General features: G+C 38.8%; 1 protein-coding gene and 2 long non-coding RNA genes across 5 annotated transcripts in view; 1 reads left to right on the forward strand and 2 right to left on the reverse strand.

Moving 5' to 3' along the window:
• The window catches only part of LOC148347266 (uncharacterized), a 346,298-nt gene extending 342,708 nt beyond the window's left edge, over window positions 1-3,590 (reverse strand). Inside the window, exons 1-2 of one of the 2 annotated variants that reach the window (XR_015847924.1) lie at window positions 3,526-3,590; window positions 2,151-2,575 (exon numbers count right to left, since the gene is read on the reverse strand). This is a non-coding gene — a long non-coding RNA (uncharacterized LOC148347266). Of the gene's footprint in view, window positions 1-2,150; window positions 2,576-3,525 lie in introns of those variants that run through there. The other variant, XR_015847923.1, reaches the window with a different exon arrangement.
• LOC148347276 (uncharacterized) lies at window positions 27-2,962 on the forward strand. Its single transcript, XR_015847925.1, has 3 exons — window positions 27-398; window positions 477-643; window positions 2,452-2,962. It is a non-coding gene; the product is annotated as an uncharacterized LOC148347276 (long non-coding RNA).
• A 1,300-nt stretch (window positions 3,591-4,890) lies between the features above and the next one.
• Window positions 4,891-14,913, reverse strand: LOC148347277 (ADP-ribosylation factor-like protein 4D). Of its 2 annotated transcripts, XR_015847831.1 has the most exons (5): window positions 14,702-14,913; window positions 10,429-11,261; window positions 8,727-8,867; window positions 8,613-8,656; window positions 4,891-8,549 (listed from the first exon to the last, which is right to left on the reverse strand). XR_015847831.1 is itself a non-coding variant. In XM_088323030.1 (2 exons), exon 2 carries the CDS (start codon window positions 11,179-11,181, stop codon window positions 10,576-10,578), a length of 606 nt encoding a protein of 201 aa, XP_088179156.1. In that variant the 5' UTR covers window positions 11,182-11,261; window positions 14,702-14,913; the 3' UTR covers window positions 10,272-10,575. The 2 variants fall into 2 exon arrangements, 1 of the variants encoding a protein (XP_088179156.1); XM_088323030.1 differs by lacking the exons at window positions 4,891-8,549; window positions 8,613-8,656; window positions 8,727-8,867 and having other exon boundaries at window positions 10,272-11,261.
• Window positions 14,914-14,980: the final 67 nt, after the last annotated feature.

Genomic DNA, 14,980 nt, shown 5'->3' on the forward strand with positions numbered 1-14,980 from the left:
GTCTTCTCGGCAGTCATCTTATTTGAACGCGTCATTTTGGGGTACTTAAATGCGTCTTCGGGGGGTGAAATTGCAGATCAATTCGTTGCTGTTGTTTTTTTTTAAGTCTTTTATTTGCTTCTTAAAATTTGCTACACGCAGGTATAGACTCTGATACTTTGGGACAGATGAGGGCGACATCTAGTGGTTTACCTAGCACGAAATATAAACTTAGAGAAAAAGCCTTCGTGCGTTTTTTAGGGGAAAAAACTGCCACGAAAGCAATGTTTTTCAAAGAAGGGGTCGCACGAAATTGTGAGGACACATGCACAAACAACGTCAACTTGTGGTGATCATTGGAGGAGGAATTTGAATGAATGGAACAGCAGGGAGCTCTCTTTTCTTGGGAAGAAATTCAGGTATGTGTTGATAAATTAAAAAAAATAAATAAATAAATAATTTCCTTGTATTGTCATTCTGTGTAACAATGTACACAGAACGAAATGTCGATTACACCTGACCCGTTGTAGCGAGCCGATGCAGCCGCAGCCAACAGAGGGCGCCGCCGACCACTTTTTAAGTCTTAGGAATGACTCGGCCGGGGCGCGAACCACCGACCTCCAAGTCTCAAAGCGGGCGCCTTACCATCTAGGCTACTGAGCTGGTATAAGTTCACGGAAAACATTTTACCATTTTTACCTCAAAGGAAAATCATATAAATGTAAATGGTCTGCATTTATATAAAGCGCTTTACAATGGGCTTCACATCTGCCCATTCACACACACACTCACGCACCAATAGCAGCCATGCAGCCATGCAAGGCGCCTACCTGCTTATTGGGGCATTAGGGATTCAGCGTCTTGCCCAAGGACACTTCGACATATAACACATTTTGCATGTTTAAGGATTTGGGATTACCTTTAAAGTATCAAGCACCGGCCCAGCCCCTCAACTTTAACTGACAGTAAATGTGATGATATCTTGTGTGCAGTGGCGGTTCTACACTACATTACACCATGGGTGAGACCCCCCAACCCCCTTCCACACCCCAAAAATGCCGAGACACATATTTACCACGAATAAACGATAAAGATATATATTTGTTGATTGCACAAAGGCTTGAATATGAAATATGAATACACACACATAAAAGTAGCATTTACATTTTAAAACATGCTTAAATAATAAATACAAGTACATTACATACATTAAAATTGCAAATATTAATCGAACATTGTGAAGCAAACAATAATATAAAATCATAAAATTGACTCATTTTCGTATACAGGAAATTACACAGGGCAGCATGGCAGCGCAGTGGTTAGCGCTTGTGCGGCACAGTTCATGTCATGGGAACCTGTCGTGGGTTCAAATCCATCTCCAAACTTCCTGTGCGGAGTTTGTATGTTCTCCCCGTGCTTGCGTGGGTTTTCTCCGGGCACTCTGGTTTCCTCCCACGTTCCAAAGACATGCATTTCAGGTGAATTGGCCGGTCCAAATTGTCCCTAGGTGTGAATGAGCGAATGAGTTGTCTGTCCCCGTGTGCCCTGCGATTGGCTGGCAACCAGTTCAGGGTGTCACCTGCCCACTGCCCGGAGATGGCTGTGATGGGCTCCAGCCCCCCCGTGACCCTAATGAGGATAAGCGGTACGGCTCGTGAGATGAGATGAGATGAGATGAGAAATTACACAATCCCACTCGTTAAAAATGCTGAAAACACACTAGAGAAAAATACATCGTGGAATAAATGGAAAAAAACACAAACTAAAACCTAACCCTTCTGGCTTTCCTTGATGCAAAATCATCGATAATATTGTCATAAGCAATCTGCTCCCCTATTTTGTTTTTTAAATATCCCAAAAGATTTTGCTCTCCTTAATATATCTCCTGTCAAAAGTGGAAATATGAAAATGCTACAAAACCTGGAAATATACATAAAACATGTATTTTTCAGAAATATCAATTCTAATCATTCCGTTTTCTTTGCTCTTATGACTCTGATTTGATCATTTGCTCTGATCGCAGCCGGACACTGTGTAGTTCTTTGCAGTATTGTGTTTTCAGCGCGGCAAAAAGGGTGTAGTATATTTATAGTATATAGCAGGGTTCGGGAACCTTTTTGACTCAAAGAGCCATAAAAGCAAAATATATTAATTTTATTTGGGGAAAGAGCTGATGAAGATAAGACCAATTTGTTGAATCATCTCATACGTGTTCAAAGAATGCAGGAATCAAATGACGTCAGAGGGAGCTCTTTTTTTATTGATACACAATTTCAACAAGAAACTCAGCGAATCTCAGATATGCGTGGGTCTTTATAGTTTCAACATAGCACGTGTACCCGGTTTGGCCCTGCTACACCCTTTCACGTGTATGTTTCTTAGATACTGAAATGTTGGGGGTATTTCTATGGATGTCCTTCTTTTCAGACAGCCTGAACTTGATTCTTGGTGTTTGTCCTTCGTCTTCAGGTGCAGACATGCTGGCCAGTTGATGGATTTGTTCAGCAGTCCAACGGCTTTGTCAGAGATGTGCAACCATTTTGAACAGAGGGTTTCCATCTCAGCTGAGCCTTGATAAAATGGTGTTGTAGACCTAGTGTACATGAAGTATATCAGCTTTTATTATAAATGGATATTTTCAATGCAAACTTTAAGTTCAAACTAATGTCAGGAACTTTAAACGAAAAAAACAATTTCAGCCTGATGTCAAAATACCAGAGATCAAGGTGCAAGCAGAAAAATAAAGTTTTAGATTCCTCTTGACCTATACAATGTCTAAAAAAAACAAACAAACTGAAAACAGATGGCAAGCAGAAAACAGAAGTTGCGGTTTCCTGCTGACCTATACAACGCCTCATAAAAGGCATAAGAATCTTGATTCAAAATATCAGAGGCAGATTATTGGTAATATTCTCCGATTGAGACTTGTATTGTGGTGGTCTCCAGAATATATTCTGCAATAAAAACTTCTCGAAAAGTGGTTCATCTCCATTATCTGCACCGCTTATCTTCAGTAGGGTCGCAGGGGAATTAAGTAAACTCACTTTTTCTCGTTTACTGCCGATTGTTTTCTTCACGATATTGTTGACTGATTATTTTTGTTGCATTTCATGTGTGAGATAAATATGTTGCTGGTTCGATGCAATCAATATTACAAGGTGAAAGTTCTGCTTGAAATGCATCCTTTCACAGAAGTTGTTTTTTCAGACCTTTTCTTTGAAAGGAGTATTTTCAAGAAACTTAGCAATGTTCAACTGTTGTTTACTAAACAATGGTAGAATCTAGAAACACATTTTTTTTGGACTGAAAGATGAGGGTTGAAGCTTTCTTTTCATATGTCATATGCCTACAGAACTACATTTTCTGAAGGCCTTAAAGAATGAGTCAAAATGGCAAAAATTGTCTGGCAGCATTTGAGAGAAACGTCTGGCATTGAATAAGTTCATGCTCCCTTGACGTTGGAATAAGTTCATGCTCCCTTGACGTTGTTGCGTTAAAGAAAGTCAGGTAAAAGCAAATACAAGCATGGAAATGGAAGCTTACCCTTTACTGCTATCTTCAGGTTTTAAAGAAAAGCTCTTCAAAATGCAAGAAAAGCATCGGGACCAAAAAAAAAATGACATGCAGACATCATATTTATATTTTCCAAAGCAAAAATGCTCGGGTTTGCACCAGTGGCGTCACCAGACATCAGTCGCAGGGGGGGCATATCAAATGCCAGGGTGGGCACAACTCCCTTTAGCCCAAACAACAGACAGCTGGTCCCCTATCAGACACTTATTTCCCCTCTTGTGATTGGTCAATATGCATTTTTCCATGGATTTTATACTTTTGACTTTAAATTTGTTGAAAATTCAAAAGGTTGAAATTGTAACGCCCCTTACTTTGATGGTGTGAAAATGTTCGAAGTACAGTAGCATATGTCTACGACAAGCGATTGCGATTTATTGTTTAGGGTGACACTCAATTTATATTTTATTACAATTGACCTTTGTTGTGAACAGATACCTCGAAGTACTGTTGGCTATGTCTACTTGAGCAGTTGTCTCAGGTTGCAAGAGATCGATTTAATTAAGTAAACTCACTTTTTCTCGTTTACTGCCGATTGTTTTTCCACGATATTGTTGACTGATTATTTTTGTAGCATTTCATGTGTGAGATAAATATGTTGCTGGTTCGATGCAATCAATATTACAAGGTGAAAGTTCTGCTTGAAATGCATCCTTTCACAGAAGTTGTTTTTTCAGACCTTTTCTTTGAAAGGAGTATTTTCAAGAAACTTAGCAATGTTCAACTGTTGTTTACTAAACAATGGTAGAATCTAGAAACACATTTTTTTGGGACTGAAAGATGAGGGTTGAAGCTTTCTTTTCATATGTCCTATGCCTACAGAACTACATTTTCTGAAGGCCTTAAAGAATGAGTCAAAATGGCAAAAATTGTCTGGTGCCATTTGAGAGAAACGTCTGGCATTGAATAAGTTCATGCTCCCTTGACGTTGTTGCGTTAAAGAAAGTCAGGTAAAAGCAAATACAAGCATGGAAATAGAAGCTTACCCTTTTCTGCTATCTGCAGATTTTAAAAAAAGCTCTTCAAAATGCAAGAAAAGCATCGGGACCATCAAAAAAAAGAAATGCAGAGACATCATACTTATACTTATCAAGGGAGGATCCTCCACGCCTTTTTCTGGAATTGTAACCAAGGCGGTTAGACGTAGGGTGTCGCAGCATTGGCCGTTTGATAAACATTTTATTGATATATATATATAAGCACTATCAGGTGCTTTTTATTGCTTTATTGCTTTCTGCTTGAGAGGAAAAAAAAGGCTGGTGTTCTTGAAATTGACATTCCCATAACAAAAATAAAACAAAAATAATTATAATTTATATCTCTCACAGTGGACATCCACCTACGATGAAAATTTCAGACCCTTCCGTGATTTCTAAGTGGGGGAAATAGCAAAATAGTAGGGTGTTCAAATACTTATTTTCTTCACTGTAAATTGGATGTATTCTTATATTTTGAAGTGATAGAGGGTGTATAGAAGTAACACATTTTTACTTTCCATTGGAACTCCCTCAATGTCAAACTGGTTATTTTGTCTCCCTCTTTTAAGGTTTTCTCCCAATCTTTATCCTTTATCACTTCATTGGCTACCAGTTCCCATTTTTCCTCAACCCCATCACATGATTACTGAGATGCATTTGCTGAGCTTTATACAATTTTGAGATAACCCCCTTTATTGATCGTCCCTTTGAGTTTGATATTACCAATTCCTCAACTGAAGTTGGCTCTTTACATATTTTTCCTCATTCATGTCTTAGTTGCAAATATTTCTAAAAAATCATTTTTAGACAGGCCAAATTCTGTTGAAGTCGTTCAAAGGATTTCAAAATCTGTCCTTCAAACACTTGGATAATCAACATCAATTTTTTTTTTGTGACCATTTCTCAAATTCAACATCCATTACCCCGGGTTTAGAATCTGGGTTTTTCGCTATTTTCGTAGCCCTACTCACAGACCTTGATATTTTGGATTTATTTTGTATCATTGACCATGTTTTAATAGTTCTCTTAATCCATTCATTCGCGAGTTACAACTTATCCCACATTGCACCTGATATGAATGGTAAATTAGTTTTTTAAAATTGCTGTTTGTTTTTAAAAGCACTTATCCTGGTTTCTGGATCCACCCCTGAAACATAACAATAACCTGCCGTCATTTTTTAAAATGTCGAGACAAGAAAAAACATTGTCAAGACCGACTGTGGAGTTTGTTTAGGGGAAAATCTTAATTCAGCCGAAAAAGTGAGATATACACTCATGTTGTTAATGTGACAATTTAAGACAACATTTTAAACCTTAGTGGAAAATATCTCTAGGACCACCCGTCAGTCCCCATATAACATGTCACGTAAATACTATTTACATGTCGAAACAAAACGAAAAAAAAAACAGCTCAGATATTCAAACATGAATATAATCATGAGCTTAATCTGTGCAACAGGAAGAATACATGTTGTTTTTCTCCAACTGCATTCCAAAAGTGTTTCAACTGTAATCTAACAATGGGTCTAATCATGATTATTCCTCTCATTTTAAGGTGTCGCAAATGTGCTCTTGGGGACTCAAAAAGACACATTGTCCCTTTTTAACATCTGATAGACAATAAAAAGCAGCTAAACATTTGCTTATTTGGTCACAGCTTCAGCCAGCCTCTGATCGGCTCGTTTTGGTTTCGGTAGTCGCAAAAACCCCGCCCATCCATCTGACTGGGTGGGGCACGGTGGAATTGCATTCTGATTGGCTAAAAAGTCACCCCGCCCCTGCCTGTGTCTCTCTGTGCGTCAAATGACGTTGCGGTCTGAGTTGTCCAAGTAGTCAACCAGCTTGTCAAACAGAAATTATGTATTTCAATTTCAAGTTTCTCTAAAAGCCATCTTAACAACTAAACACTCTCATAACTGTCAAGCTCCAGGGCTCCATGCCCTTACAAACTGTCGTATTTTCCCTTACAAAATAATCTTACACCATATTTATTTTTCAAACGTGTTTATTTATGTAGTTTAACATGTTATATTGTACATGTGTTTTGTTATATCATATATATTCTTAATTAACATTTTGTTGTGAGGTGCTGAGTTGCTTGACATGAATGAGGTTTATTATAAAAAAGGTTCAAAAATTAAGTAGCTTGGACGTTCACCATAGCAGGAAAAAATACATGCAAATATAATTAAGTAGAATAATACATTTTCTTATTCAAATTATTAATTCATTTTCTGCATAATACACTGATTAAAGGGATAACCACAAACCTGTCTTTTTTCATTTTCTCATTTTATACATTTTTTTCTTAACTTCTTTATACAACATAATAATTCGTAATATAATGCATCAAAGCAAGTGAGCCGTTTGAGAGCCGGCTCCCTTTAATTAGTTGAGCCGAAAAAGCCGGTTCTCTAAAAAGAGACGGACTTCTTTTCACTACATAACTACCACATGAAATCCGAGGTGGCAGACGTATGCGCACAGTAGCATCAAAACTCAAAAAGCCATGAAAGATATTTAGATTTGTTCTTTAAGAGAGCCACCACTACTCTCCAAACAAAAGCCAAATCTTCATCACATTTTTTATTTTACTGTGTGAATTTGATAATTTGATCAAATCTACAAAATAGTAATGCCAGAGTCTGTGTCGCACATAAATACACAACTTAAAAATTGTCTATTTTCCGCAGTTACTTAAGCATGCTAAAGGTAATTTTTGTCATAAATAATGGTTTCAAGGTGTGAGCAAAGTTCTGTTGTAATAATGCCACAAAATTCTGCAAACGAGGATCCGAACGTACAGTATTACTTTCGGTGTAGAAAGCGCTGGGCAAGAGACTAAAGGCAGTGCTAGCTGTGTGCATCGGTCTGCCCATCCCTTCTGCTCAACCAATCAAATTGTTTGGGATGATTTGCTGGCATTTCGGGGTGTTTCCAGTTTGTTCCATGGGTTTTTATCATAAAGTGTCTCAACAGTGAACTTGGATTAATGAGCTTCTATTTAAGGGGATCCTTAGCGTAGTAAAGTCAAACCGTGTCTGTTAGTGTGACACCATGACTCTGAACTGTAGTTAAAAATGTGCCCTGGACATACCATCTGAATTCCATCAGTTATTCCAGCTTTGCATGCACTACTACAAGCTCCGCTCATGCTATTGGTGAAATTATATGGAGAAAACATACATTGCCCTAATATTGTCCCCAAGCCAGATGCACTGATGAAAAAAAGCCATATACAGCTGGCGAGCCACAGGTTCCCGACCCCCTGCTTAAGACCAACAAAAGCACCAATTGCCAGAGAGAAATGCTTTCAATCACCAACAAAGTTAGACTTCCGACATGCTAAACTTGCTCTGGATCCTATTGCGGCTCTTTGGCGCTCTCTAGTGGCCCCCAGCTGGCGCTTTTTCAACAATGTTTGATAATGGAAAATATATGGTTTTATATGGACACATTCTTAATGTTTTCCAATTAATATGGAAAGACAAAACATGTATTTCCTTCCTTAGATGGCCTATATAAGGATTTTCATTTTTGCAGCTCCAGATGCACGTTTTGTGTGGGGTTTCTCTTTGGTCTAGTATGGCTTTTTAAATAGTTTGAGTTGCCGGGCCCAGGAAAGTAAATGAGTTTTCCATTAAGTCCAAATGATGGCTACAAAATACCCTGTGAAGTAAATACGTAGTGTTCTGAAATCAATATTATTTTAAAATTACAATTTGATAGTTAATTGTAAAGAAAAACAAATACAACTTATGAGTACTTCTATTTGTTAAACAAATGCTTGAGCCTGAATATTGGGTTTGTTCTTTGGTTTCAATTTATGATAAGAGTATTTACTTTGTAAATAAATAAATCTTTCTCTACTCTAAGGGTTTTGAAATGCAATCTCTGCGAAAAATTAGTGATTACAATGTTTGATTGGCTTAGACGCAGGCGCCCTCTGGTGGCTTGGAGACTTACTGCAACTCCAGGAACAAAGTGTGGACTTTAATGTCTCCGGACTGGCAGTAGGCACTGGAAGAAGATGTCGAATGTGTTACCTTCAGGTTACACCTCGAGATGTTTTTCTATGCTCACCTGAGGCCTTTATCCAAGATGGACAGTTCGATTTCATACTTATACTGTCAAGGTGATAAAAAAACGGTTATCAAAAATGAATTCATCACATTGGTCAGAGATTTTGAAGCGCACCGATTTGTCGGAGCGTGACGGAATGGCCGACATGTTGGCCAGTTTGGTTTTGCCCATCACAACGCGGGAGACGAGACCTTGGACGTCAAGCTCCAGGATTTGGACCGGGACGAAGTTGTCGTTGATGACTGTGATCAGATTCTGGAGGGGTGGAAAAAGAAAAATACACAAAACAATATAAACCATAAAGATGGCATGAAAATTGAAAAATAAAAAAAACTACTTTTTCTTAAAAGTCTTAGCAAAGAACTTTGTCCTGCTCCTCCCACATTTTTCAATTTCTTCACTTTTATGGGAGTTTGACATGTGAGGACAATAAAGAACAAGGCCTAGGCTTCAAACACACTTTCATTGTAAAGCATATGAATAACCTATATTTTATGTTGACAATATCTGTGTATTATTGGTTATTGCAACATCCATTGCAGCGTGGTAATCCTGGAAGGGGGATTACTTCATGTGCGTGTCAAGTCAAATTAAAATGTAACATTATTTGCTTTGTGAACTACAGATATGCTAACTATGGAAGACAAATGCTATTAAAAATTGGATATTCGCTTATAGTTTGGGCTTTTTTGCCAAAATACCACAAAACTTGAGACATTTTTCTAGTTTCTGTCATGCAAAGATACTTTAATAAGGGAAAATGGGGAAAAAAGTTGTTCCACAATCTGTTATGTGCTAGTCTAAAAACGGCATTTTTATTATTGTTTTTGTGGAAAATGACCTCGTAGTTCCATAGGCTCAACCAATCACGGCTCAGTGTTAGAAAACTGGTGGATTTTCTGGCTTAATCAATATTGTAAAAACCAAATATGTGTTTGGTATGTCGCATTAAAAAAAATAGGATGACTGGAAAGTTATAAAGAAGTAATATGTGCCATTCTGATATGTTCAAGTAACGTAGCGTATTTATATTTCAATTCCATTTCAAGGGACGTAGTGTAATATTTGACCTCTAGATTTCTCTGCGCTGTCGTGCAACCAAAAAAATAGCGCTTAAAAGCAAAAGGAAAAATACAAACTACGAAGACTCACTGGAACCATTTTCACAATATTTTCAGTTTTGGGGGGGTATCCTTAGGAACAAGATGGCGGAAAATCTAGGTGAAGCTTCATGTTATGTAAAGTAAGTATAAATATGAGGTATAAATTAAAATCAGCATTGTTTTTTTTCTCCAATAATGAAGTTTTGAAAGGAGTCCTTAACATTATTGCCAGCAATGTCTTACAGAACTTGCAGAGAGCAGCCTGGACTCTGTTGATGACTCAACTTAAATCATAGACAGGTTTTTCCAAGTTGCTCTGGGAATTTTTAACTTTTTTACTCACAGCTGCCACCTCTGGCTTGCGTCATTATTGCAGCCTCTGTCATGCTCCTTATAATCCACAAGCAGGTACGTGCATTTCTTAGACCTGCTAGAATAAACCCTTCTTTTTTCATCTTTCTTGGGGTTTTGGTTGGGGTTTGGACTGTAGTTGAAGCTGGCCTCCTTTTACTTTAACGATTTTCATGCTACCCTAACAAATAGAAACAACAAAAAATGCGGGGAAGAGAATGAGGTCACTTTTTAATTCTGCTAAATAATACACAATGTCCCTTTACACTAACTCTACATTTGCATACCTTTTTCTAGAACAGTTAGTTTCTTAGTATTAAGTGCAAAATTTAGTAACACGGGTTTATTTATTTTATTCTTACTTTCCATGCCGCTCGAATCGACAACACTACGGTATTAGCCTGAGAATTATTGTCTTCGATATATTTGACCCAAAAAGGGATAAAAGGACGATGTTGTTTCCTGGCTCGATGGTACTGTTGTGCCAGACAGGATCTCGTTCTCTGTCCTCATCTCCTCCTGCCCCTGCCGTGTTTGACCATCTTCCTCCTCTTGAGGATCATGTCGTAGAGTTTCTCCAGGCCCTGCTGCAGGCCGCGGCCATCCACGGCGCTACAGCTGTGCACGTGGTGCAGTGTCCCGGCGCTCAGCTCCTGCACGCCCAGCAGCTTCTCCACCTGGCTGACGGGCAACGCCGTGTCCAGGTCCTGCTTGTTGGCCAGGATCAGCACCGGCACGCCCTGGTTCTCCGAGCTGCGGCTGATCTTGTGCAGCTCCACCTTGGCCTCCTCCATGCGCTCCGTCTCCGAGGCGTCCACCACGAATACCAAACCGTCGGTGCGCCTCGTGTAGGACTTCCACAGCGGCCTGAGCTTCTCCTGGCCGCCCACGTCCCACACGTGGAAGGTGACGGCCCGGGAGCCTCCCACCGACACTTTTACCTTCTCGGTGTTGAAGCCCTTGGTTGGGATGGTCTTCACAAACTCTTTCAGCTTGAGCCGGTAGAGCAGGGAGGTCTTCCCGGCTGAGTCCAGGCCGATCACCACCACGTGCAGGCACTTGAAAGCCGGCAGGAAGGAACCAGGGGGTGCCATGTCGCTCAGGTGGTTACCCATTACTATGCCTCGTTCTCAGGAGGCCTGCTTTGATCCTCTGGGGCTTTTATTAAGTCTGCATGTCAGGAGGAGTCGCCCACCTAATCAAAGCAAAGCAAAATAGAAGCGTTTGCTTATCCTTAGATCCAAGCATCATTTTTTTTATTTGCATGTCAAAGCAACTACTTTTATTCCCTCCACTTGGTTACATTGTTAGGCTTCCTTTTCTATGAAAAATGCTTTAAATGCTTATAACTAAGGTTTTTATTAAGTACAAAAAAAGAGGTTTCTGATAAAGTCAAAAAGTCTCGATCGGATAAAAAAATTCAGATTCCATGCTTGATGTTAAAATTTTCAAGTTGTTATATTAAAATTAATCATGGCTCCCTATTATAAGTGTATTGTTAGAAATTGGCTTAAAAAAGGAGACACTTTCCTGATTAACGTTCAAAAATAGTTAAATACGTTGATGTTGGTGGCCGGAGTTAGTGATCATAAACTGCCTCTTTGAAGGGACAATGTGTTATATTTGACCACTAGATGTCACTGTATTCTCAAAGAGAGAAAAAAGAGCCTTATTGCGTCTCATATTTTGCCAAGCCTTTTGTGAAGAAAGAATAAAACAATGAAAAATGAAAAGAAAATAATTAGGAAAAAAAAGAAATGAAATTGGGGAAAACAGAAAGAAAAAAGAAGAAAAACAGGAATAAATAAAAAACAACACTGAATGCTAATTTCTTAACCAACGAGTATTTTTTAAACATTGTTTTTATGATACTTCATGTATTTTTAGATGTTATCCAAACCATTTTAATGATGTTTTTTTTTTACAACTAGCAGGCGCAAAATAATACACACTGTCCCTTTAAACTGCATTGACTTGAAAATTTCCACTTGATATAAGATTAAGCAGGGCTCTCTTCCATACGTGTGCTGTAAGAAACCAGCTCAAAATGAGACATGTTCGACATTTCTTTTCTTTATAAAATGCGTTAATGATGGCGGTCATGGTTTGGGACTGCAAATGGATCATAAACTGCCTCTTGATATGACCCAGAAACTGGATGACATGTCAAGTCAGCTGTTTTACCACCACAAATTTCCGCAAATAGCTCAAAAGAAAAGTAAACAGAGGCATAGGTCCGGGGGGTTGGCAACCTGCGGCTAAGGAGCCACATGTGGCTCTTCAGCGCTGCGGAGTGGCTCCCTAGCACTTATCCAAAAATGTATACAAATTGAAAAAGAAATAGAGAAAGGAAATATGTTTTCTTTGTTATGGATTCTGTGGGAGGACAAATATGACACAGAGTAACATTTTCCAATACTGTAAAAATGTGTAGACTAAATATTACATTTCAACTCCAGATTTTACTATGTGACTAAGCGACGAAAGGGAAATTAGCTCCTTCGCTTGTTTTCCTCTCTCCAGTCTTTTCTGTTGGAGCCTCGCCCCTTTTAAAGCGGTAGCATCCCAATTTAACGCCCCCCTCTAATTTCAACACAGAATGCACACGAAACTTTCATATTCATTAATATTCTAATGAGGTTAAACTTGAGGAGGTAACCTATAATAAAATAGTCAAGCGATGCATCGTTCTCCACAGGATTCGCTGTATTAAACCTAGTCATTTTGTAAATAGGCTATTATGGCTTTTATGTTTTTGAGGCTCCTGACAAATGTATTTTCTTTTGTTTTTTTGGTCCAATATAGCTTTTCCAACATTTTGGTTTGCCGACCCCTGGTATAAGTGTACAGTGGTACTTCTACTTACAAATGTCTCTATATACGAAGATTTCAGGTTACGGAGTAAATTAGCTCTAGTTACAAAGGAGTTTCAGGATAGGAAGTAAAACATACAGTTCAGTACGTGATGCTGTTAGCCGCTTCCAAAGTTCCCTGAATGTAAACAAACTGGCTATTGCTTAAAATCTGCCTGGCACCCCAGCATGCTCTTTGTGTCACCATCACAGTTCAGAGTTCAGAGAGGAGGAGAACATAGCCATCATTCAATCAGCCCAGATTAAGGACATTTAGCAAAATTCCATGAAGTCTTGGAATTTGTGGAACGAAATCACCACGAAAAAGTGTTGACAAGTCAGGTGATTGCTACATCTTTTAGATAGATAGATAGATAGATAGATAGATACTTTGTTCATCCCCGAAGGGAAATTCACATTTCCAGCAGCATCCCTGAGCTGAGAACAATCGAGAACAATCGAAAATAACACGGGAGCTGCTGGAGTGGCTGCCATTCGTGACGGCGCCGGAAGAAAAGATTCAATTTGAATCATGTACAAACAAACAAACAATTGAATCATGTACAAACAAACAAACAAACAAAATATTCATGTTTCGAGGGATTGTCAAAAGCCGGCAAAAGCAGACGTCATTGGATCAGTTTTTCAAGAAATGTGAGGCAAAAAGGTAAACTAATATTTTTATTATTTTCCTTGTCCTTTCTTTTTTGCTTAATGTGCCTCTCATTTTATGTTTATAGTGTGGTAAATCTAATTTAAACACGTTTATGTTCTGATGCTATTTCATGATTTATTAAAAAATATCATACTGTAGTTTTGCGAGGCTTTATAACATTTATTTTGTCATCAGACCTTATCATTTCTGCCAATTCTTTTTTGCTGTAAAGCATATTTGGACTGAAACATTTTCTCTAGAGAATATGTTATTTAGTCACATTATTTGGTAAATAAGCTCTATTATTTGTGAGCGTTTTAAATTTCGATTACAAGAAGCGTGTTGCTTTATTTCATTATTTTTCGTGTATATGTAACCGCGTTGTACGTGTCCCACCAAAGATCCACATTCACGCTGGACTGGATGATGAGGTTTTTATTATTACAGTTTCTGCAAATGGATGAGTCACAACATTAGCTTTTTCTGCTGGGTTTGATCTCTTTGATCTCTTTGTAGTACTCTGGTTAAACTGACAAAACCCCGCCTCCTGGTCACATGTTAGAAGCCAAAACCAAACCCCACCCCATACCAGCAGATGGCACTGTTGGACTCAGCATTGCAGGACATTTACCAAAAACTATACACATATTTTAGCAGGAATTTCAATAAAATAAAAGTTATTATTACACCCGTTACATATATTTGTTGGTCTATCTATGCTAGTAGTGACATAAATGACTTGTCAGCAAATATGGTTCTCTTGCCATGAGTATTTTTGCAACATTTTGAATTCTCTTGACAAACGTTACAGATAAAATAAAGTTAATTGAGATGTTGGCCATCTCATTTGCCAAAATTAAGGCTGCCCATTCTCTAGCGCTCATTTCAACGTACTGGAACAAATGCATCCATCCATGCAGATGGTGATAATGCTTTAATCCCGTTGTTGACATTCTGATTCGTATCAAAAACCCCTCTGCGGCTTGTTTACGCTCATTTCAAATCTGCACGGTGCGAACAACATCACGCGCACGCGCAGCAGACTAACATCGAGTTTAAAAATGTATACAAATATGCATTGACGCAAAAAAAAAAACACAAATGCGGCAGATAAATCGAAAAGATTACCTTCAATGAGTTCCGAGTCTCCTCCAAGCCCCTGAACGCATCGCCGAGCAAAAGTGCGACTTGTCAACGTGCACAAGACGGACAAACGGTGTCTTTAAACGCACCCATGGTGCACTTTGACATCAAAAGACGATGGGTTGACCCTCCTCTTGCAGGGGCTCTACCAGCAGTTCTCTGCAGCCCACATCCCGGCCACGAACGCAGACTCTTGAGCCCTGGTGACGTCACCCCCAATCAGAGCAACCGTGATTGAGCGCCTTGGTGCGTCTTCTCGGCAGT

The sequence above is a fragment of the Urocampus carinirostris genome, chromosome 19, assembly GCF_059441175.1.
Source record: "Urocampus carinirostris isolate Australia breed hairy pipefish chromosome 19, RoL_Ucar_1.0, whole genome shotgun sequence".
In the NCBI taxonomy this organism is placed as follows: Eukaryota; Metazoa; Chordata; class Actinopteri; order Syngnathiformes; family Syngnathidae; genus Urocampus; species Urocampus carinirostris.